We start from the raw sequence: 24,895 nt of genomic DNA, 5'->3' as shown, positions 1-24,895 counted from the left end.
TGCAGTGCTGCCATCCTGTATGGACCCTGGTTTAAGTCTCAGTGGTACCACTTTCAGTCCAGTTCCCTGTTAGCTGTGCCTGGGAAGGCAGGGAAAGATAGCCAAGTACTTGAGCTCCTGCGCTGGTATGGCAGACGTGAATGAAGCTCCTGGAGTTGGCATAATCCAGTTCTGATCGTTGTGGCCATTTAGGGAATGAAGCAGTAGACAGAAGATCTGTCTGACTCTGTTTCCCTCTTGGTAACTATTCCTTGCAAATAAATGAAATATTTACAAATACCTCTTAATATTTTAAAGCAACAACCCAAAAAATTATAAAGGAAAGATCACCTGCTTATAGATGAATAGCAAGTAAATTTCTTGCCAGATTCCCTTTGTGTAATGTATATGTTTGAGATGATGGGTGACAGTGCCATAGCTTGCTTAGGCTTCGGTGCTTTCAGAAATGATCAGTTATTCAAGAAGACAAAATTCAGGTAGTTCAGACAAGTACAAGACTCCTATTTATTGCCCATTATGGAAAAAAAAAAAAGGCTCTAGAGTATTTTCTCTAAAAAAAAATAAAACCCTTGAAGAAGTAAGGATTTGTTAAGCTGTTGGTAAAATTGAAATATTCATTATTTATTAATAAAATAACAATAAAATGGTGGCTTAAAGTCTTCTGTTGGGGCTGGCATTGTGCCACAATAAACCACGGCCTGCAGCACTGCATCCCACATGGTGGTAGTTTGAACCCTGCTGCACTCTGGTCCAGCTCCCTGCCATGGTGCCTGAGGAACCAGTGCAACGTGGCCCAAGTGTTTGGGTCCCTGGTGCCCAAGCGGGACAGAGAGATGCAGCTATTGGTCTCTGGGCTCTGATTTCAGCCTGGCCCAGGCCCAGCGTTGTGGCTGTTTGTAGAGTGAACCAGAGAATGGAACATCCCTCTTCTGTATTTCTCCATCTCTCTTTGTAATTCTGCCTTTCAAAAAAAATAAAGTAAATCTTCAAAACATTAGATGTTAAGTAGTGTTATAAGAAAGTGAGAATTCCCAGCAGCTAGCTACATGCTGAGCATTCCTGTAAGTTACATAGCAACTGATCTGACTTTTATAATTCACAAGCATTATGGATATCTTTTTTATTGTGTTTATTTTTAGGATGAGGGCACCGATACAAAGAGACGATCAGTAACTTACCCATTCACTGTCAGGAAGAGGTAGTACCAGCATCCAGACCTTGGTGGTCTAGCTCCAGATCTTCTCATTTGACCAACTGATGGCATGGAGCATTCAGTGAATTTTGATCCTTTTGTTTGTTTCCAAGGCAAGCAAAGATCTGAGTTAATAGTAGACTTGCAAATATGTTTTCATTTGTTAATAACTAAAGTAGATAGAATATATTTATGTGAAATAAAAGGGCAACAATGGAATAAAGAAAACCTGATAACAAGTAGAAATCAGACATGGAAAGAAAAAATCAAATATGAGAAAGAAAATGAGAACACTTTGAATAAAATAGTGGAACAAATTACAACCATTTCTTTTTTTAACCCCTGTTTACTAAGATTGACTATAAATTGGAGATGGGTTGGATTGAGAAGTAAAATCTAAATATAAAAATGAGAAATCTGATGTTATATGATGAAATAGACTTTATGTTCTTGGTACTGGTGAGGCTAAGGATTATAAAAGGATTTTACTAGGAAGATAAACTATATGCACCCAATAATATTGGCTTAAAATATATGAGGCATAAACTGGTGAAACAACAGACTAAGTATTCCAAAATAATGGATTGTGGAAGATTTTAATACCTTTCTCAAAAACACAAAGGATATTTGTAAGTTATAAACAACAGATCATCTTGCTAATATATTTGCAAACATGGTTATAAAAATTATAGGTTTAACTTTTTTCAAGTAGCTGTACCTACTCAACAATTACTAATCCACAAAGGTCTCAAGAAATACCAAGAATTAATACCGAACAGACTGTGCTTTTGGCAATAAAGTTAGAAAGCAATAATAAAAAAGTGTAGCTGTTAAAAAGCATGCTTGAAAATAATTCATGCCTCAGGCAGATTATGAAATAAGTAGAAATTAAGGAAAAATAAGAACACTGACCATGAAATTTTATGGGTGCAGCGAAAGTGAGACCCAATGTGATAGCCTAGTGGCTAATTCCTCGCTTTGCATGTACTGGGATTGCGCAGGGCACCAGCTTGTGTGTCTACTGCTCTGCTTCCCATCCAGCTCCCTGCTTGTAGCCTTGTAAAGCATTAAAGAATGACCCAAAGCCTTGGGAACCTGCACCCACTGGGAGACTCTGAAGAAACTTCTGGCTTTGGATCAGCTCAGCTTTAGCTGTTGTGGCCGCATGGGGAGTGAACCAGCTGATCAAGATTTTTGTCTCTACTTCTCTGTAAATTTGCCTTTCCGATCAAAATAAATCTTTCCTTTTTTATTTTTAAGAAGGGGTTTGTTGGTTTTGCAGATACATTCCAAGCAGTTTTTAAAAAATAAATGATTGAGGATTGATCTGAACAAAAATGCTATTAAAGAATTTTGAGAAATATTAGAGTATATCGAAGGAAAGAATAAGCAACTAATTACAATGATAAGCTTAGATATTGGTGTAATAAAAAAATCAAACATCTACCAAGTTAGAGGGTAGCTATTTAAAAAGGCAGTTATATCTTATCTGACAATCTGAAAAAAAATACTGTAACACAGTGAACTGAATTGCTACCTACAATGGCATCTCAAACGGGAAGTTCAGTTCTAGGCCTGGTTTCTCTGATAATGCTTTTTTGTCTTTTGAAAGATTTAGTTATTTTATTGGAAAAGCAGTTCAGATTTACAGAGAGAAGGAGATTCGAAGAGAAATATCTTCTATCCATTGGTTCATTTCCCAAATGGTTTCAATGGCCAGAGCTGAGCCAATCCGAGGCCAACAACCAGGCCCTTCTTCCAGGTCTCCCACATAGGGACAGGGTCCCAAGACTTGGGGCCGTCCTCTACTGTTTTCCCAGATGACAAATGGGGAGCTGACTGGGAAATAGAGCAGCCCGGACATGAGCTATAGTAGGCACAAATACTTGGGTTCCTGCCAACCACATGGGTAACCAGGATTGGGTTCCTGAATCCTGTCTTTGGCCTGGCCTAGTCTCAGCTGTAGAGGGCTTTTGGGGAGTAAAACAGTAAATGGAGAGATTTCTCTCTCAGACTCTCTGTCTCTCTCTGTCTCTGTGTCTCTCTCTCTGGTAAATAAATAGTGTTTAAAAAAAAAAAAAAGATGCAGAAGAGTTGGTAGGTATAGTGACGTGGAGCACGTATTAAGGAGCAGGAAGATGAAGTTCAAAAGTAGCCAGCGGGCCTTTGGAGACTCGGGGTTCAGACTAGGCGGAGACTGATTTCTACTGAGCACCGAGCCTTGTCATTACCAATGGACGTGCTTGTCTGTCAGTCTTGCTGAAGACATTTTACCAGGCCTAAAAGGGATAGCTTAATAAAGATATTCTCTAAATCTGTCCTCCATTACTTTAAAAATCAAATGAAACCAAACCAAAATAAAAACTGCTATTCATCGTACTACAAAAGAGAGACAATCGGAAAAGGATTAAATGCTACTGTTTTATTTATGGGATATGACAAAATTAAATCACTTTATTTTTCTGGTTCACAAATATTAGATCTGACTAATCTGCTGGGTTTCTTTTTTTGGGGGGGGCTGGAGAAAGGTAAAGTTATGAATGATAACAGAAGTGTAGAATAATCTTCATTGAAGATTCTCAGTGTTGAAAGCAGTGTAAGGAATGACCATGTGTTTTCTCTTAACTTTGTCCTCGAGGTTTATTGCTCTGGGACTGAACGCATCAATGAATGTTCAGGGGACTCCAGATCCATGATTCCTTAACTTTAGTATAGATTTGATTTCAGTTGGTGGCTTTGCTCATATGTAGATTTTAGAGCCTCAACTGCCAGGCTAATTTAGAACTTATGATCTGGAAAGGAGTCTGAACATTAAGCAATTGTCTCATAATTGTGATGTACATGGTGTGGGACAATTCTTGGAGAAATCTCTTTGTAGATGAGGTTTTTGTTCAACAATTCTACTTCTTATTTATTTGAAAGAATTACAGAGAGAGCAACTGGGGGGGGGGGGAGAAAGAGAGAGAGAGAGAGAGATCGATGTTTCATTCCCTGATTTACTCTCCAAGTGATTTCAATGGTCAGTGGCTGGAGTGGTTCATTATGAAACCAGGAGCTCATCGCTCCATCCAAATCTCTCTTAAGGGTGATAGGAATCCAAATAGTTGAGCCAACTTCTGCTTTTCCAGGCACATTAGTAGGGAGCTGGACTGGAAATGGAGGAAGAGAGACTTGAGTTGGCATTCAAACATTTAAACCTCAACCTACAATGTCAACACTCCACTCTTTTCGCTTGTGCCAATTATATACTTTTATGAATGATGTGTTGGTGACAATGTAGGCAAGTAATACAGGTGTACTAATTAGTAGAATTCATGATGTAAAGACTTATGCCTGAGGTCGGGAGAGGCACAGAAATATAATCCTTGCTCTCATAACAAGTGGAACACTGAATACAAAGTGGATCATTAACTAATAAGATGACGCAATTCACATTATGTTAGTTTCCTTGAGTAGCTATGATAAAGTACCATTAATTCAGTGGCTTCAGATGACATACATTTGTTCTCTTGTGTTGTGGAGGTCAGCTATCCAAAAGTGAGTCCCAAGTGCTGCAGCTGAATGGGCTGCAGGCTGATTCCTTCTGGAAGCTCTGGGCATGATCCAGGTGCTTGCCTTTCAAGTTGCTAAAGCTTCACCACTTGGTGGCTCACTGTTCTTTTCTCCATCTCTGCATCCTCATGATCTGCTTCTTTCTTGTGGAAAAAATTCCGTTAATTTATTTGAGAACCAAAGAGAAACAGGGAGAGATAAATCTGCCATCTTCTATCTGCTGGCTCACTCCTCAGATTCCACAACAGCTGGGGTTGGACAAGGCTGAACTTGCAGCTTGGAACTCAGTCTAGTTTACAAGAACCAGTTTTTAGGACGAACATCATTTCATTAAGAAGAATCTCAGTCAGAAACCAGAGCCAGGACTAAAGTCTAGGGAGTGCTACATGGGTTGCAGGCATCCTAAATGACGTGTTGGCCACAGCATGGAGCATCTTCCCTGCTTGTGATTACATGGAGGATACACAGGTCTCATGTGGGCTACTCTCTGTCTTGAGATTCTTAATCACATTTGTTAGATCCCTTTTCCTATAGAAGGCAGCACTTACAAATTTCAGGAACTGGAATCCTGCTTCTTATGGATTATTTCATGTCTATTTTGAAGAAATGGTGATCCTTAGAATGCCTCTAAGCCCTGCACGTTTCTTCCAGTCCCCTATAAGTAACTCAAGTTGGAAGAAGCTGCAGTGAACTAGTAGGTATCATGCTTAGTAAATGAATGTGAAGTGATTTACAAGAAAAGACTATGCAGTTGGTCACAGTGCTGATTTTTCTTCGCCAAGAACAAGATTCAACTGGAAGATACAGTCTGTTGTGGCAGCATTTTAGTGCTAAAGTGGACAAGAACCTTCAACATTTGTTCCTATTTTATGAAAGCCAGCAGCAACAACAACAAAATGATGGAAAATGAAACTGAAAGTGAATTTGTTTTGGTAAAAGACTTTAAAGTCCAATATATAGTTTTTTCATAATATGCACTTTCCACAAACTTTTGTGAGACACCTTGTAGATACAAATTAAACATATTTTATTTATTGAAAAGGCAGATTTTACATAGAAGGAAAAAAAGACAGATCTTCCATCTGCTGGCTCACTCCCCAAATGGCTGTGACGTTCAGAGCTGAGCTGATCTAAAATCAGGAGCCAGAAGCTTCTTCTAAATTTCCCTCAGGGGTTACAAGGCCCAAGGACTCAGTTATCCTCTGCTGTTTTCCCAGGTTGTAAGCAGGGAGCTGGATCGGAAGCTGAGCAGCTGGGACACAAATCGGTGCCCTTGTAGGATCCTGGTGCTTGTAGGTAGGGGATTAGCTTGCTGTGCCACCATACTGTTGCCCATGAACTTCTGAAATACTCTCAAGTTAGACATGTAAGGAGTGATAAGATGGATCCAATGTTTAATGTACTTGAAGTTCTATGGAGAAGCAGGCCGACACATGTTGAGTAGATCTTATAAACCTAAAGCGTAAGGTCACAGGGTCCAAAAGGAATCCCCCTAATATATGACACACCTGTGTCAGAATTCATACCTATTGCTTTATCATGAATGCTGAGTAAAATTCTTTAAAATAGGAAAGAGAACATAAATTAAGGAAAAGCTACAGATCAACTTTAACAAGGATAGTTGCCTGATTCTTTTTGTAGTAATAGCAGTATGGGCTAAAATTTAGTGTGAGACTGAGTTACTATTGGGGTAGAAATTGGTCTCAAATGTTGAAATCATTGCTCAACATGCCCTGTCCCAGTCAGAGTACCTGTTTCAAGTTCCCTTTTCTTTTTTTTAAATTAATTTTTGGCTTTTAAAAAATGTTAAATTTATTTTATTATATTATGATACAGTTCCATAGGTTCTGGGATTTCTCTTCCGCCCTTCAAATCCTCTCCCACCGCTGATTTCCCCTATGTCATTACAATAGTATAGACCTTCATAATTATTCATTAAGTCCTTCAATCTGCTATTTAAGCTTATCCTGACATTGTAGGTATAGACAATGGCAGAGAGTCCAGCATCCTGTGGTCTAGATAGATTCAACAGTTTCATTGGGAGTCCATCTTGGGTTAAGAAGTAGAGATGGCTACTGCATTATATCTTCACATCTGGTTATGATAGTCTCCATTATTACATAGTTACTATACATCCTCTTAAAAGGCACAAAACAAAGCCAACAGAAGAAAGAATAGAAAATTTACAACATGAAGTTAAATGACATGCTACTGAATAACCAATGCATCATTGAAGAAATTAACACCAAAAAAAAACCTTGAAGAAAACAGTCCTACTGTGTGACCTGTGAGTCAGTGAGGAAATTAATAATTAAAAAACTGTTTTGAATGAGTGAAAAGTAAAAATATCAAAAATCATGAGATGTGACAAAGACAGTATTGAAAGGACTATTGATCTTATATTTTGCATTAAGGTTGCATTATATCGGAGAGAACAGATGATATTTGTGCTTTTGGGATTGACTTATTTCATTGAACACAATTGTCTCTAGTTGGGACCATTTGGATGCAAATAATAGGATTTCATTCTTTCTAGTAGCTGATTAGTATTCCATGGAGTAGATGCACCACATTTTTTTTTTATCCACTCCTGTTTGGATGGGCATCTGGTTTGCTTCCATGTCTTTGCTATTGTAGATTGTGCTGCTGTGAATATAAAACTGCATATCCATTTCTTGTATGCAGATTTCATCTCCTTTGGATATATTGGGTCATATAGCAAATCAATTTTCAGTTCTTTTAGCACTCTATACTGACTTTCATGGTGGTTATACTATTCTGCACTCCCACGAACCATGGAGAAGGGCACATTTCTCCCACATCCATAGCAGCAGGTGTTGTTAGTAGAGTTCTGACTGTAGGCCAATCTCACTGGAGTTAGGTGGAATCACAATATAGTTTTAATTTATATTTCCCTGGCAGCTAAGGAGCCTGAGCACTTTTTCATCTGTCTATTGGCCATTTGAATTTGTTCTTTTGAGAAATATCTGTTCATTTTCTTCACCCATTTCTTTTTTTTTTAAAAGATTTATTTTTTTTATTTTTTTTATTGGAAAGGCGGATATACAGAGAGGAGAGACAGACAGGAAGATCTTCCGTCCAATGATTCACTCCCCAAGTGAGCGCAACAGCTGATGCTATGCCGATCCGAAGCCAGGAGCCTCTTCCGAGTCTCCCACGCGGGTGCAGGGTCCCAAAGCTTTGGGCTGTCCTCGACTGCTTTCCGGGGCCACAGGCAGGGAGCTGGAAGGGAAGTGGGGCTGCCGGGATTAGAACCGGCACCCATATGGGATCCCGGGCGTGCAAGGCGAGGCCTTTAACCACTTGCACCACCGCGCCGGGCCCTCTTCACCCATTTCTTTACAGGGTTGTTTTGCAGTCATTGAGTTTCTGGAGCTCTTTGTAAATCCTGAATATTAGGCCCCTATCGGTTGTGTAGTGTGCAAAGATTTTCTCCCATTCTGTTGATTGCTTCTTTACTTTGTTGATCGTTTCCTTTGCTGTACAGAAGCTTTTTAGTTTGATGTAGTCCGATTTGTTTATTTTGGCTTTGACTGCATATGCTTCTGGAGATTTTTCTAAGAAGTCTTTCCTAGTTTCTATTTCATGGGGAGTACTTCCTATGTTTTCCTCTAATAGTTTGATGGCTTTTGGGTGCAGATTTAGGCCCTTGATCCATTTAGAGCTGTTTCTTCTTCTTCTTCTTCTTTTTTTTTTTTTTTTTTGGTATGCAGTGACAGGTTCTTACCTATGCAGACTGCTATCCAGTTGTCCCAGCAGCATTTGTTGAAGACACCACGCTTCTCCCTTGGGTTATTTTTATTTCTCCTTTTGAAGATTAGTTGACTGCACATGTGTGGGCTCCCTTCTGTTGTTTCTATTCTGTTCCATTGATTTTCTCTGTTTCTGTACTGGCACCAGACTGTTTTGATGATCACTGCCCTATAGTATGTGTTGAGGTCTGGAATTATAATCTTTCCAGGTTAATCTTTATTCTTCAGCTTTTGACTTTTTATGGTCTCTTATGTTTGCCAAATGCACTTTTGTATCATTTCTATTTTTGAGAAAAAAATTTTGTTTGTGATTGCATTGAATCTTCATATTACTTTTGGTAGTATGGAGATTTGACAAGTTCTTTTTTCTCTACTTCAAATTCAGGTTGTAGCTGATGCAGTTGCTCTCTGCTGCTTAGGTCCTTGCCATATCCATCAGGTGTGTCTGTGATGTGCATCCCAACGTGAGATTTACTATAAGGTTGAGGCATTTCCTTTTGTGACGACTTTTTGTTAGAGTGATGTATGTTGAAGTAGTTATGCTTTTGATGTCAACACACACAGCAATTTTAGCATTGGTATTTTACTCCACACTCATCTCTGGTTCTTTATAGACTGATTTCTTTGACCATGGTGGTGGAGAATGTGTGTCACTGGCTGTTCTCGCTACACGAAACACCAAATGAATTTTTCACTTGTAATATACTATTCTAGTCACTGGCTCCTGTCTCAATACATCTTCGATTCGGCTGTCTAAATAATCTCCCTTTGTCGTTTTCAATCATGTTATACTGTCTCACACTCAGAAGTGGCTCTCAATTTCTCAAAGTGGAACGTCCACACTCCCCTCTCTCTATCAAAGTCCTTCATCATGTCCTGTCCGCTGGATGTCCAGTACCTACTCCAGTGAGGCCAGCTCCTTTTCCATCCCCCTGCTAAACTGGTTTTCATATTTATTGACTGCTACATGTGGATATTCATTCCCTCTCCCAGAAGCTTGCGTGCTTTTATTTATTTATTGCTTATAATTATGTTCTGAATTTTAAAGATTAATGCTCCTCGGCTTTTATTGTCTTTTTTATAGCATCTCTTTCTTTTGTGTCCATATATTTGTCTTCCACTTAGAGCCAGAAGCACCTGCTCCTTTTTCTTTGGATTACTGATTTGTAGGAAGGGCTCACAAATCAAGTCACATTTATGTAGGTGAAGGAATTCTGCTTTTATTTGGCTCAGAATTTGGTGACAATACATTGTCATTTTTGCAGTTTCTAAGGCAAGGGACGGGTTCTTAGGTTAGGTGAAAGAAAAAGGAAGCTTATTATTATAGTGGTATTTTTAGGCCAAGAAATAATAACTGTGTTTTGTAAAGTTTTAGTGTACACTGGCAATGTAAGATTTTCTCAGAGAATGATTCTGGTAATCCAGGAAGTTTTGACTTGAAGTACCAAATTACAAACATCAAATCAGAGAAAGTGTCCTTTACATATTTAACAGGTGCAAGACTATTGTAACTGGTTTTTCTTTTTCTTGGTTATATGGCATAACTTTATACCGTTACCCCTAATTATGTAGTGAATATTACAATTCATTTTTAGCACAAAAAATAATTAAACCTGTCCAGAAGACAGGCTTTGGAGAGAAAATTAGTTCCACTGTCCTTTGGAATGGCACCATGACTACGGAAAACCTTCTTTTCCAACTCTTTACCTACAGAGTCAGAATGCAGTACTAACTCCATGCCTATTCCGTAGGTATTTTGTACAGATACATTTTTAAAAGTCATTGAAGCATTTTAAATTATTCATTGAAAATTTCTGAAGTTGCCTAGTGGAACATTTTGACAACTGTATTTGTTTCCTTACTTTTCTTGATTCATGTTACAGTTGTATAACTTTGCTTTGAAATCTTTGACACACTTAAAGGCAGAGCTTAATATGGAAAAATCTACTGTTTGATCGCTTCTGCTCCTTCTGTAGTGTGCTGTCCCTAGGAGAGGACTTCCAGAAGAATCGGTGTAAATTGCATCCACTTTGTTGTTCCAAATGATAAACTTGGTGGTATTATCTAACCCCGTAGACTGCAAGCTCTTTGGAAGAAGAAGGCTTGTCTCTTTTGCTTCTTTTTGCACCTGAACAAGGAGCATCCACCTGCTAAATACTAACTCAATAAGTAAATGTTCTATTGATGAACTTTTAAAACAGTGTTAGATGATCGTAAGGCGCACAGCTATAGGAATGTAAGTTTTGTTTCTGATTTTTTTTTTTCAAAGAGCAGTCTCTCCTAATAGTGGCAAATAGGAGTATCTGACTACAGTGCTACCTGTCTGCCAGTAAGTGCCCAGCTGGCATGTCACAGCGATGACGCTTTCTCTTGTGAAGTTATGTTGTGATCTCTGAGGTCTGTTCTGTATGTCCTGTGAGAAGCTATCTGTAGTTGCCTGGAAAGCTGGGACTTCATAACAATTATTCCCCCTCCCAGAAAGTAAAACAAAATGAAGAGATCAAACATATCTCTCATTAGAAATTTTTGCTTTCAGTGAATAAAATCATTTAAATCCTGTAAAAAAGTTAAATAAACTGGGCCCAACACTGTAGCCCAGCAGCTAAAGTCCTCATCTTGCATGCGCTGGGATCCCATATGGGAGCCGGCTCTAATCCTGGCGGCCCTACTTCCCATCTAGCTCCCTGCTTGTGGCCTGGGAAAGCGGTGAAGGATGGCCCAAAGTCTGGGGACCATGCACCCATGTGGGAGACATGGAAGAATCTCTTGGTTACTGGCCTTTGGATCAGCTCTGCTCCAGCCGTTGTGGCCGCTTGGGGAGTGAATCAATGGATGGAAGATCTTCTCTGTCTCTCCTCTCTGTATATCTGACTTTGCAGTAAAAATAAATCAATCTTAAAAAGGAAGTGAAACAAATTTTAAAGAGTCTGGATCCAACACGAAATTCCTTTCTGTTCTTTGAAATTAAAACTATGGTGCTTCTCTACCCTGCCTCATGGTTGTGATGCATTCGAGTCCTTCAGCAAATTCATAGGAGATGGAAAGAAAAAATATGTTTTAGTGCAAAACAAAAATGAAAATTATGTGTATGAAGGTTTTACAAATATTCATATGAAATGTATGTCATTAAAAAATCCATGCATTTCAAGTGTTTTTGCAAAAAGTTAACATATCTTAATGCTTTTTCTCATAGATTTTTGTAGTCTTCTCATATTACCACAAAACTTGTGTCATAGGATAGTTTTTCAAAGCCAGATCCTTCATTCAGTATTGCTTGTATACTTATTTCTGAAAAACACACACACACACACACACAGAAAGATAAAGAACTCATATACTATTTGGAGGAAAAATGTGATGTGTTCTTCTCTAGGTATGTGTGATCTCAATGAGAATAATTCAGTCAGATGACAGTGAGGCACTCTCTCTGCTCACGTGACACATTTGTCCTGGAAGGAACTTTGGGTTGAGACCTAGAGACGTCGAGGACTCTCATGCGTGAGCAGAGGATTTAGTGGGAAAGTTGATCCCACAGTCGTGATGCCAGTCCCAGTGTAATGTACTTTCCGCTGGATTGAATGTCCCTACCGCTTGGTTCATAATGCTTTTAGGAAGGAGCTATGCGGAGGGAGAGATAAACCTGGTTTGTAATTTACATTTTTCAGAAATGGGCTGTTATCATGGTGTTTCAGAGAATGCAAATAAGCAGGTATAATAAAATTACATTTCATTGCTTTTGAGTGATAGCTGTGTTTATGAAGATTTAGTTTCTGTATTTGATTACGTTTAACCTAGCTACCTTTAAGGAATAAAACACTGTTTTATCCCCTACCCTCACCCCCCACCCCACACACAATATATGGGGAATTGTTGTACGAAATTCACATATTTAGCCACACAGGGATTACTCAGCTTGCGAAATAGTTTCGGCCTTGCTTCTAATCTTCCAGCTGGGTCTCACTTGTTCCTACAAGGCACTGGAGTAAGATACAGGAATACAGATAAGGTGAATGATTGCTTCTGAGTGAGAACATGACTACAATTGGCCTTACTTGGTCACTAAAGCGCTTGTTCAATGGAGTATTAGGACCAAATGAATAGAATTCTCTGTTTCTCTGCAGTTCTACTGCCATCCTTCCAGCCAAACCACTGTCATCTTCCTCCGGAAACTGCAGCAGTCTAATTCATTTTCTTTTATTTGTTCCTATTTCCTTCCAATCCATCATCTTCACCCTAACCAATGTAATCTGCTAAAACATAATGCTCATCATGTCATTTTGTGGCTTCAAACTTTCAAGTGACATGCCTTTGCCTACAGTATTAAATTCATATTTTTCAATTTGGTTTGCAAGTTCTCTTTACTTCTCCCATCTCACCTATCAGTATATATTGCTTCACTTTTCTAATTTGTTACTCTGCCTACATTTTTTAAAGTTTTTTTTTTGTTAGATTTACAGTGAGAGGAGAGCCAAAGAGAAAAAACTTCGACGCACCGGCTAACTCCCCAAGTGGCCACAACAGCCAGAGCTGAGCTGATCTGAAGCCATGAGCCGGGAGCTTCTTCCTGGTCCCAAGGCTTTGAGGCCATCTGGTATTGCTTTTCCAGACCACAGGCAGGGAGCTGGATGGGAAGTGGAGCAACCAGGACATGAAGCAGTGCCCATATAGGATCCTGTCACATGCAAGGCAAGGACTTTAACCACTGGCCTACTGTGTTGCCAGGCTCTCTGCCTACATTTTAAGAAGCACATCCAGGTGCCTGGCGGCATCACCTTGAACATGCCGGGATCCCATATGGGCATCGGTTCTAACCCTGGTGACCCCACTTCCCATCCAGCTCCCTGCTTGTAGCCTGGGAAAGCGGTGAAGGATGGCCCAAAGCCTTGGGACCTGCAACCACGTGGGAGACATGGAAGAAGCTCCTGGCTCCTGGCTTCGGATCAGCTCAGCTCCAGCTATTGCAGCCACTTGGGGGAATCAGCAGAGGGAAGATCTTCATCTCTGTCTGTCCTCCTCTTTGTACATCTGACTTTGCAATTAAAAAAGAAACGTATCCAGAGATCGTGGTTGTGATCTTTTGGGAATGCATAGCTAACTTTATCTCTTTCTGACTTAATATTGTTCAGTTAATTCTTTTTTTTTTGTATTCAGTGAATTCTTCTATCTAAAATGGTAAAGTCCTGATTTTTAGTAATCCATTTAAAATCGCTCCTTATTTGGGCAGTGGTATTGCCTTAATATTTACTATTACATTAATCTGAATAGTATCCTCTACTGGGTAGCTTCGTTTGAAGTGATCATCTTGCTAGATTCAGCTGCAAAAGCCCCTTCTTCTAAATTCTAAATAAGGACTTGTACTTTCCTACGAGATGAATGCATATGCTCATTTATTCATCAAATTTTACATACCAACTACTGGAAAGACAAATGGAATGAAATATTTTAAGTTACACAAGTCACATTTTCATACGATCAGTTTCAGTAGATAAAAAGTACAGCAAGAAGAAAAGTTTACTTACAAAAAATATCTTTTGTTAAATTATGACATGTGTTCCAGAAAACAATAAAGCAAGGAAGGATAGAGAGCTGTAAGGTAGGAGGGCAGGGCTCTGGGAGAATGAGATATTTGGACATGTGTCTGAAGACGATTGAGAAACAAGCCATGGAGATATCTAAGGGGACACTGAGAAGCATTTATGGGGAATCTGGTTTCTGTGAGGAATGGCAAGGAAAGTGGTGTGCGAGTGAACTCAGTGATTCTAGAACAAAGTAATGTGAAATGAAAGCAGTTAGCAAAAGAGCTACCAGGCTTGTGTGGTGTTTTTGGGGATTCTTGTGCAAATTTGGGCTTTTACTCTAAATGGGATGGAAATGCATTCGAGAAAGAAAAGAGGAGTGACATGACTTGCTATTCATTTTAACAGAGAAATTTTATTGTAGAGAGAACAGCCCTGAAGGAGTAGGGTATGAAGCATTGGTAGGAAAGTGCAGTGATCAGGCGGGCAACAAATGGAGGAGGCCTGTATGTTGGTGGTAGTAATGGGTTGTAAGAAGTCATGGATTCTGGATGTTTTTAAGGTAGAGCTTGCAGGATGTTTTGACCAGTTCAACATGATGTTTTGCTAGAGATAAATGAATGATTCTGAGACATTGGTCCTCAACAGCAAGATGGAAGGATAAAACCGCCACTGAGATGGAAAGACTTTAGGACAAGCAGGTGAGCTGGGAGTTGGGAGAGAAAAGAGAAGGATCAGGATTTTGGCTTTAAGCATGTTTGGTTTCAGAGGCACATTAGATATCCAAAGGAACATCGCCAGTCAGTTTCAAGTGTACAGTTGTATTCAGGTGTCTGAAAGTTTGGAATCATGGTATAAATCTTTGGCATCTAAATGATATTTACAACCATGAGACTTGATAATATCACCATGGGGCTGAGAGCAGTGAGAGAAATGAAAAGGTCTATGGACTGAAACATAGAACTCTCCAAAATAATAAATAATTAGAATAAGGAGGAGCCAGTCAGGAACTTGAGAAAATGTGGTTAATGACAGGGAAGAAAAAGAAAGAGAAACCAAGTAAATAAAGTGTTCCAAGGACAGGAGATGATCATCTGAGCAAGTGCAACTGACTGGTTAAGCGGGATGAGGGCTGGGAACTGAGTATCGGTTTTGGCACACTTAATAACGATTTGTTTCCTTTTAAATTTTTGTTAATCTGAAGAGAACACATTTCATGATCTTGATGAGAGCAGTTGGTGGAATAGTGGGTAAAAACCACTATGTAGTGAGTTCCAGGGTGATGATGAGAAGGAAGTATAAGCAATACCCTACTGACACCTGTTGCTTAGGGTATAAGTGCACAGGTCTTTCTCAAGAGTGTTCAGGTTTGGGCTTGAACCTACTGTGAGAGTATAAAAACTCGTTCAAGGAGCATGGGCAAGGATAATAGTGAGAGTTATTTTAAGCACAGAAAGCCATACAGAGGGTTTATTTCTTGCTGCAGTGATCCAGTAGGAAAGTTCAAGTTGGAGATATGGGAAATAAAGGAGAGAATTTGGGAAGTGAGGTTTTTGAAAAGGCAAGAGGGGATAGATTGTGCAAGACTTAAGCTCTGTACATCCTTTACAATGGGAAGAAAAGGCAGAGTATGCTGTTATAGTTCTCACAGTGTATTTTTGTTGTTGATTTATGTGTTTGTTTTCCACATGTTGTGAACCTCTTAAGAGCAGTAAGTATAAATGTCTTGTTCATTTTGTGATAGCAATTTTATTGTTCTATTTCTATTCCCTGGTACACAGCAGGTGTGCAGTAAATGTTGGAATGAACAAATGAAGACACTGTGCTTAGCATGCACATGTTTTATCTCCTTAGTCAGATTGGATCATTTCCATCAAATGATGACAACCAGCCTGATTTCACTGTGTTTCACTTGTATGGACCTACAGAGGGCTTGGCTCAGTAGTAGTGTTGCTGCTGTAGTCCATGACACTTCCTCAGGGTCAAATCTCTGGCCCTCTAAGCACCATTTTCTAGTAGTCTTGGTTACAGTTTTAATGGGGCTTTCTGTACCAACTATTTCACCTTGAGAATTCTGAAAACTTTTACTTTTTCTAGTATTTACCATTTGTTTTATCGTTCATATGGCTAATCACATTATCTTATTCATAAACTTTTTCATAAATGAAAAGCTCTTTCAGTGATGGTGATGACATCTTTATTGCTTTTTACGTCAACTGTGTTTTATATCTCCTTTGATTACAGAAAAATATCTCCATGGCAAAATTGAAAATGTTTAGTCCAAATCCTGATACAAAGAAGTTGCATATTAAATATCTGCTGAAAGAATGAATTCAGAAATAAATACTTACTGTTTTTGGTGGACACTCTTAGCATGTAAACTAGATCCCGTTTGCCTAGTTCCCACTACTTTGTTCTAAAAACCTGTAGCTGGTGCCTTCTCTAAAGGACCTGTTTTGGCCATCGGACCCTACATTGCCCTAATACTCCAGGAACCTGAAGTGTCTTGGATTGTATGGGTGTGTTTCACTGACAGTAGCCAGTTATTGACATGCAAGGGTATGGGTCTCTTGTCTAGAGGCAGCAGACCTGACCAGTGTAACTCACACTCGAGTTCACTAAGGATCAGGGCATCATGGGGATTGCACCTTGCCTTGCCTGTTATCCCTCTTTGTGCTTCTTCACGCACTGTCTTCTGAGTTCTTCTTGGGAGCATTTTTTAGGAAATGTCTCGTACATTGATGCTTAGAGTGTGCTTCTTGGGAGCTTATGCTGTGGTGTATTTTTTTTTTTTTTTTGCAGTTGACATGAAGCACAGGGAATCCTAACCACTTCCTCTCTAAGAATGACAGGTTCTGCTGCTGCAGGTGATGTTTTCTGATGTTGGTTTCATTCTACAGCCAGCCAGAATTTGGGAGGACTGTAAAATACGTGTGCTTTTTTGGCTTAGTACGTGGGAGTGCATTGGCTTCATGATTTCAGTAGATAATTGTTATTGATTTCCTAGTAAATACCTTATTGAACTATATCTCTCTAAGGTCAGGGTGTCTTTTCTGTACTTTTTGATTATATACATATCTATCTCTGTAGATATAGATATTAAAATGCATAACCATTTTATGTTATAATTGAATACAGCTTTCTTTTGTTGGGCAGTTGAATATAAATATCCACTGTTGTATACTGAGTAAACCATTTATTTCTCTATGATTTGAAAGGAACACAAACTCCCTTATCTGTAAAATGGGATTAGAAGTAATGTGTTTTAGACTGGAAAAGCACTTTAGCAACCAGCTGGTGGCCAACACCTTCCAGTTATAAATGAGAAGATTTGAGACCCAAAGAAGTTAAGTAATTTGTTCAATATCACCCAGATTGGTTAGTGGCAGAGCAGGAATAAACTCCAAGTCCCCAGTTGCTGTGCTCTCTATTGCTCCACAAAATGCTTATTTTTTATTCACAGAATTGGTGTGAGGATTAGGGACCACATCTGTGAAAAACAGATTTAGCCTTTGGAAAGAAAGATGCAGGATTGCTTTATGAAAACTAATCTCATTTTAACTTTCTTTTTGTACAGTTGCTTTGTTCAGTTTTATGTCTCTTGCTTTTGGATTTTGTTTGACCAGGAACTAGGTACTTTCTAGTATTTTGCTTTGAAAATCAATATTAAGTTTGTGAATGGTTTTAGAAATATGAGCTACTTCAGTTGCACTTGAAGCTGGGAGCTTCTGCAGAGGTCTTCCAAATGACAGTTGCTTATGTGCATGAAAAATTTTCTATCCTTACTTTGCATATTGGGAATAAGGTTAGCTTATTCAGAAAAAAGAAAAAAGAATAAATATATGCTTTCTTAATTTAGTAATGCTTCCAAAGCATGAAAGAGCATGTCTTTAATTTTTTCTGCTACCAAGCCACGGTATCCTACCTACTTTCAACATAGTCTGAGACCCATTATACTAATCCAGCATTCCTTGGTATCTCTAGCAAGCACATGTAAATGAGAACTTTGAATATTTATTTTGATGCAAGGTGTATGAATCTTCTTAATGTCATCTTGCCAAGCAAGGAATTTGTGAATTGCTCAACTTCATTCCTTCAATGGCATAAATGTGGCTCTTTCACCAACAAGAATGAGAATCCTGTTTAATTTTTGTTGGCTCTAAAGTGATTTATGCAGCTTCATATCTGCAGAGAAAACAAAACTTGAGTACCAAAGGCTAAAGTAACTCTTATGTTTATTTTGAACTAGGTACGGCTATATGCGAGACCCGATGCCATTAGAAGAGGATCCGGGGACTACGCGCTCCATATCACAAGGAGATTAATAGAATTTTATGAAGACTACTTTAACGTGCCCTATTCCTTGCCAAAACTAGGTAAGATTTTTCCTGGTTATTTTATTGGTAAGTCTCTCTTGAAGGTGGAATTTCTTCCTCCTATTTTTATTTGAAATATTCAGAAGCATGGATAGTCAGAGGTTTATAGTTTTGCAGAAGGTGAGAATAAAAATAATTTACTTATTTCAAAGCAGTTAAGCAAGATTTGATGTTTCAGGTTTAGCGCCAGTGCTTGCAGGAATTAAGATGGACATTATATATCTCTGTTATTCCAAAAAGTGACTCAAATATCTGTAATTTGTTGAATACTTGTTGTGGAGCTATGTTTGCCTGTATCATATTTAATTGTCACAATTACCACATTGGTAAGTAGAGTGAGAATATTTTCTATATAAGAGGATTAATACCAGTAAGTTTTCCATTTATGTAGCCAACTAATATGAAGTAAGGAACTGGACCTTTGCCATAGGTCCTGATGACTCCCGGAATTGTATTTTATATAGAAAAGTCACCCATTTGGTTAGTTTCTCCTTCCAGATTTTTATACATTGTTATCCTTTAGGTTTTGTTCAGTTGCATTTCTCATACATGGTTATAGTAAATAGAATAAATAGAGAAATTTGGTAAAAGTAGAGATTGTATTCTTTGTAAATGTTCTTCCATCTTTCTGTCTTCTAAGATAATGTGTTCAATAATTCTTGGTCAATGACCAAATGATTTAATTTATAGTAATTTGAATGAGACTTCTAATTTTGCCATGGAGTGAAGATTGATAAATGAATTAGAAGTGTTATTATTTTCTTCTCAGAAAACATGTTTCAGAATGTTGTCTCACAAGCTCCACATCCCTCCCCATTGCCTCTTTTTCCCATGAGCATTTTGAGTCAGGATGCTCATAAAACATATTACATATTGGAAAGAATAAAGTATATACTTGATCAACAATATTAGCAATTGAACCGCAGGTTCTCCTCCTGGGAGAACTGTGCCTGTTTCATTAAAGTACCCTCCTGCGGTGTAGCGCTATTGGCTTTACAGTGAGCAGATTAGAAAGTAGATAAAACAGTTGATATTGTTATCATTGACTTCCACATATGAGTGTTATTACAAAATGCTAAAGTCTTCTGAAATGTGTACAGTAAGAATCTATAGGATAAATCTTATTTCAAATAGGATCTGTCTTCTTGCTCTTTCCCTCTATGTAAACTTTTCAAAACGACTTTAACATTGAAATCTCCCTGATAGTCACTCATTGTAGAAGGGAACACCTGCTCTCATTTGCATGGGAGGTGATACTGTTGATCTACTCCAAGTAGAGCTAGCTGGGAAACTCCCAGCTTAACTCTCATGTCAAATTCACATGTGCTATGTTGCAAGTTTAGCAACAGAAATAAAATGTAGATCTTTACGTGTCCCCTTCTGACCAGTAATTAACAGAGGAACTCGATTTATAACTTTTTCTTTTTTAAAGATTTAGTTTATTTTTATTGGAAAGGCGGATATACAGAGAGGAGAGACAGAGAGGAAGATCTTCCATCTGATGATTCACTCCCCAAGTGAGCGCAACGGGCTGATACTATGCTGATCCGAAGCCAGGAGCCTCTTCCGGGTCTCCCACATGGGTGCAGGGTCCCAAAGCCTTGAGCCGTCCTCGACTGCTTTCCCAGGCCACAGGCAGGGAGCTGGAAGGGAAGCGGGGCTGCTGGGATTAGAACCGGCGCCCATATGGGATCCCGGGCGTGCAAGGCGAGGACCCTAACCACTGCGCCACCACGCCGGGCCCCAAATTATAACTTTAGGGAATTCTTTTCCATGTACCTGTCTGTCTGCAGCAAGATGCATTTCTATTCCTCTATTTCGCTCATAATGCAACCATCAGGCTCTCCTTGGTAGAAAAGAACTTTACTTACCATCACTGTTGCTTGTTCAGCTACCTTACAGTGTACTAAAGTGAATGATTTGATTTATCCCAGCGTATTTCTTTTTACATATCTAGAGGAGTTACCACAGTCCATGCTGCTTTATAAAATTGCTCTCAAAATTCTGCTTATTCCACACTGATCAACCCTGCAATCATTATAAAAAAAATCGTAAAGAAAAATGAAAAAGTTCTAATTATTTCATATATCTATAGATATTTACACCTGTATGTTAATGGATTTATAGACCTTCTTTCTTTTTTTTTAAATTTACTTATTTTTATTAAAAGTCAAATATATATAGAAAGGAGGAGAGACAGAGAGGAAGATCTTCCATCCGATGATTTACTCCCAAAGTGACTGTAACATATGGAGCTGCGCTGATTTGAAGTCAGGAACCAGGAGCCCTTCCAGGTCTCCCACAGGGGTGCAGGGTCCCAAGGCTTTGGGCCGTCCTCGACTGCTTTCCCAGGCCACAGGCAGGGAGCTGGATGGGAAGTGGAGCCACCGGGATTAGAACTGGCACCTGTATGGGATCCTAGCACGTTCAAGGCGAGGACTTTAGCCACCAGGCTACTGTGCCGGGCCTTCTAGATCTACCTTCTATATGCTCCCTCCAGAAAATCACTCTGCAGAGACATTTTGACAAATCCTTACTTCATATTGCACATTGTGAGTTACATTTTAACAGAGTCCACAGACATCAACTTAATCTTGTTAATGTTGTATGTGGATGTATACAAGATAACAGTTGAGACTCTCTTGTCTTTTCTGGCCTAAAATGATTTACAAAATTTAGTCTGTCCTTCATCTTCTCTCATTTGTTCTGTAAGCATTCCTTCAGTGTGCATGCTTTGATTAATTTTTCTGTGTGATACAGGTGGAGTGGCAAACTTAAAAGAGCAGAAATTCCTCAGCTTTCCCCCAGTTGGCTTTTACATTTTGTTAGAGGGAACCAATTACTATTTAAAGATACATGTACTTAAAGTGAAAACAGAGGAATAGGAAGAGTGTGTGTGGGGGGGATGGGAAACAGTGCATGGAAAAAAAAAACGTAGATTGACAGACTAGGAGAGACATGAAGAGAGATCCATTTGCTAATTCGCTCTTCCGATATTACAATGACTAGGGCTGGCCCAGGGCAAAGCCAGGAACTAGGACTCCATTGGAATCTCCCAAGAGAGTGGCATGCATCCAAGTATGTAGGCCATTTCTCTTACCAGGCTTAGTAGAGAATTGGATTGTAAGCAGAGAAGCCAAGACTTGAACTTCCAAGTGTGAAAGGCAGCCATCACTAATGGCAGCTTAATCTTCTGCTGCCTTTCTCCATGGGAGTGAGTTTTGAGAACATAAGTAAGTGAAAGAGCAAACCGAGTGAGTATGCCAGACAAGGACATTTGGTAGAGGGAATAAAGCACCTAGGCTTTGGAATGGATTTCCATGTATATTTTAAAACAGCTGCACAGCTATACACACACACACACACACACACACACACACACACACAAGAAAGAAAGGTTACTGTGACTGTAGAAGTTGATAAGTAGATGGTCATTTCCTCCAGGATTGGTGGTAAATCATGGAGACTTAACAGGCTGTGTATTTTCTTATTTTTCGTATTTTTTTTATTTCCTACTCTCTTTCATGTCTTTTTTTTCTTACTGAGATAAAAATCCATTGGTAAGTTTTCAACAGGGACATTATACTATTTGGCTTATGAAGCGTCGAATTTGTAGATACTTTGAGAATACACTGGTATGGGCGTTGTCATACAGGGGTTTAGACCATTGCTTGGGGACCCTGTGTCTCAACAGAATACTAATCTATGTTCTGGCACTCTGTACTGTTGGTTCAGCTTCCATGTCTGGGAGGCAGTGAATAATGGCCCAAATATTAAGTTCCTGCCACCTACTAAGAGATTTTGGTGGGGTTCCTGCTCCTGGCTTCAGCCTGGCTCATACCTGGCTATTGTGGTCATTTAGGGAGTGACCCAGTTGATGGAAGATCCTCATTCCTTCATTTGTTCTCTCTCTCTGTCTCTCTGTCTCTCTTCTGTCTTCTCTAGTTCTTATTCAGCTGAGTGATTTAATTTTATTGTTGCCTCACTACCTCAGCTCTGAGGATCTGAGTTTCCATCCCGACTACTGACTACTTTATCAGGACAGTTCCCTAAGGGGTGTTTTGATGCTTACTGTTAGGATAATTCATTCTCCGTACACAAGTATATTACTCATTGATTGTTAAGACAGAATAGGCAACCTGTATATGCTGTATGTAGATATTTGCTTTTAAATCTCTCAACTGAGTAATTCAAATGGTTTATGTGGCATTTGAGGATTTTCTGTTTCTTGCTATTATAATGAGAGAGAAAGTATCTCTGTGATGCAACGGAGCAAGCCTTTCTTTATCTGTGTCCTATGTTTGTGAGAACTCTCAGCGGCGTGGAATATTACTTGAATAGAAGGCTGTTGTAGAAATAAAGAATTTAGTTGTCTTTCCTCTTATCCTAAAAGCATATTGACAGCAGCAACAATAACAATGACAACTGTGCTTACTGAGTGTGAACCACTCTTCAGGGCTTTCTTTTTGCATCCTAACCCATTTAATCTTCATCACAGCTTTTTGGGGGTGTTACCTGTTACTTTCTATATTCCAGGTGCTCAACAACTGAGCAGTGTGCCCAGATTACACATGAGGGACTAATGAGTTTGAATTGCAAAGCTAAGCTATCTGTTTCCTGAAGCATGGATTCTGCTAAAATGTATGCTTGAGATTTTGTGAATTTAGAGATTAAAAATAAAGGTTACTTTAAAATTAGACAATATATTGCTAGAGGAATAATGTAATAGGTGTTTTTAAAAAGTTCTTACTGGTGTGCAAATGTTTTTCGTAGAAACCTTGGAAAATAAAAAAACTAACAAGGTGTATGACGTGTAAACCCCGGTTTCACCAGGCAGAAGATGCATTTGATCGTGGCAGTGTGTTTTCACTGTAAATGTTTTATAAGTTAATTAGGTGGCAAATAAAATCCTAAAATATTTTGCTATTCAACATTTTTATATTTCAATTAATTTCGACAGCCTTCAGTTTCCTTTCGCTGCTGCTCTGTAATTTGTACATCAATGCTTTGTAAAGGAGTTTGCTTGATTGCTTCTTTTCAAGATACTGTGCTTTTATGAAGAATTCATTACTTACCTGGCACATGGCTGTGACTGTAGAGGCAGCACAGGTGTTTGTAACAAAAGTTTCTGCCCTCAAGCAGATTGTGGTTTTGTTGATAGAATGAAATATTTACAGGAATGAGTGAACTAGAGACTCACATAATAAAGAATATAATCAAGCACCGACATTTGATAGAGTAAATATTTAGTACCATATTGAATTAAGAGTGAGGGATGCTTATCCAATACTGCAGGCATGAAATACACATACAGAGAAGCCTGTCCTTGCTTGAGTTCTAACAGAAGAAAAAGGAATTTAATTGGAGGAAAAGAAGAAAGGAAGAAGAGGTCATTTTTGAGAATTGTGTAAATCGTTTCTTGGCCTTTTGGCTATGATCTAGTAGAGAATTGTGTAGTGTATTGAGACCTCCAGTTTTATGTTTCGTATCAGTGGAGTGAGCATTTTTCTGTATGGAATAGATGAATTCTTATAATAAGTCATTCTGTTGAAGTTCATGTGTAGGAGAGACTATCTTGAAAAAGTGGCTTTTGCTTGACTTCTAATGGGTGCAACAGTTTTTTATTATGGTGGCAGTAATGGTGATGATAATGAGAATGAAATGCTACTTATAAGCTATAAAACTTTTCATCGAAATAGTTCATGAAATTTTTGTGTTAATTACTAAGCATTTTACCTCAATTGATTATGTTTTTAAACTGTTAGATATATTTGTTATTTTCATATGTGGTGATAATTGTATGATACTACTTTTTATCTTACTTCATTTTAATCATGTGTGTCAGAGGAAGACTTGTCTTACCATTTTTTTTAAATCACTTTTCCTGCCTTGCCTCTGATGATTTAAATACTATCTGTGCACAAGGGAGCTTTAAAATATCTTATGGGGATGGGTGATATGACATAGCTGGTGAAGCTGCTGCCTGCGATTCTGGCATCCTTTATGGGCTCTACTTTGGGGCCCAGATTGCTCTACTTCCCTTCCAGTTTCTTGCGAATGCTCCTGGAAAGCAGGGGAACAGGTCCAACTGTTTTGGACCCTGCAGTCACATGGGAGACCTGAAAAAGACTTCTGGGTCATTGCTTCATCCTAGTGCTGCTTCAGCCATTGCAGACACTGGAGGAATGAACCAGCTGATGGAAGTTCTTTCTCTTTCTCTATTATAAAGTCTACTTTCAAATAGCCTTCTAAAACAATTTATAGAAAATGAAATTAAATGTTTATTTTGGTGCAAAAAGTTTGGAAATCTGTGTGTAGTTGTTTCCTCCTCTGTGTTTCTCATGAACTTGCTGACGACTGCCTCATGTGTTTTGTTAATGACATGAAGTGCTAAGATAATATCTCTGGCAACCTTTTAAATAGTTTGATATGGTTCTATGAAATGTTATTTCATTTTCAAAATGCTTCTTCAACCAGAACTCGTTG

At 38.8% G+C, this 24,895-nt stretch overlaps 1 protein-coding gene across 1 annotated transcript in view; it reads left to right on the top strand.

Moving 5' to 3' along the window:
• The window catches only part of TRHDE (thyrotropin releasing hormone degrading enzyme), a 363,319-nt gene that overhangs the window by 87,072 nt on the left and 251,352 nt on the right, over nt 1-24,895 (top strand). Inside the window, exon 3 of the mRNA XM_040990020.1 lies at nt 18,283-18,409. Coding sequence (XP_040845954.1) covers nt 18,283-18,409 — 127 coding nt within the window. The remainder of the gene's footprint in view (nt 1-18,282; nt 18,410-24,895) is intronic.

The sequence above is a fragment of the Ochotona curzoniae genome, unplaced genomic scaffold (assembly GCF_017591425.1).
Source record: "Ochotona curzoniae isolate NIBS_2020 unplaced genomic scaffold, NIBS_Ocur_1.0 contig_1014, whole genome shotgun sequence".
In the NCBI taxonomy this organism is placed as follows: Eukaryota; Metazoa; Chordata; class Mammalia; order Lagomorpha; family Ochotonidae; genus Ochotona; species Ochotona curzoniae.
The sequence above is the reverse complement of the archived record's forward strand: the minus strand, read 5'-3'. Positions and strand labels throughout refer to the sequence as shown.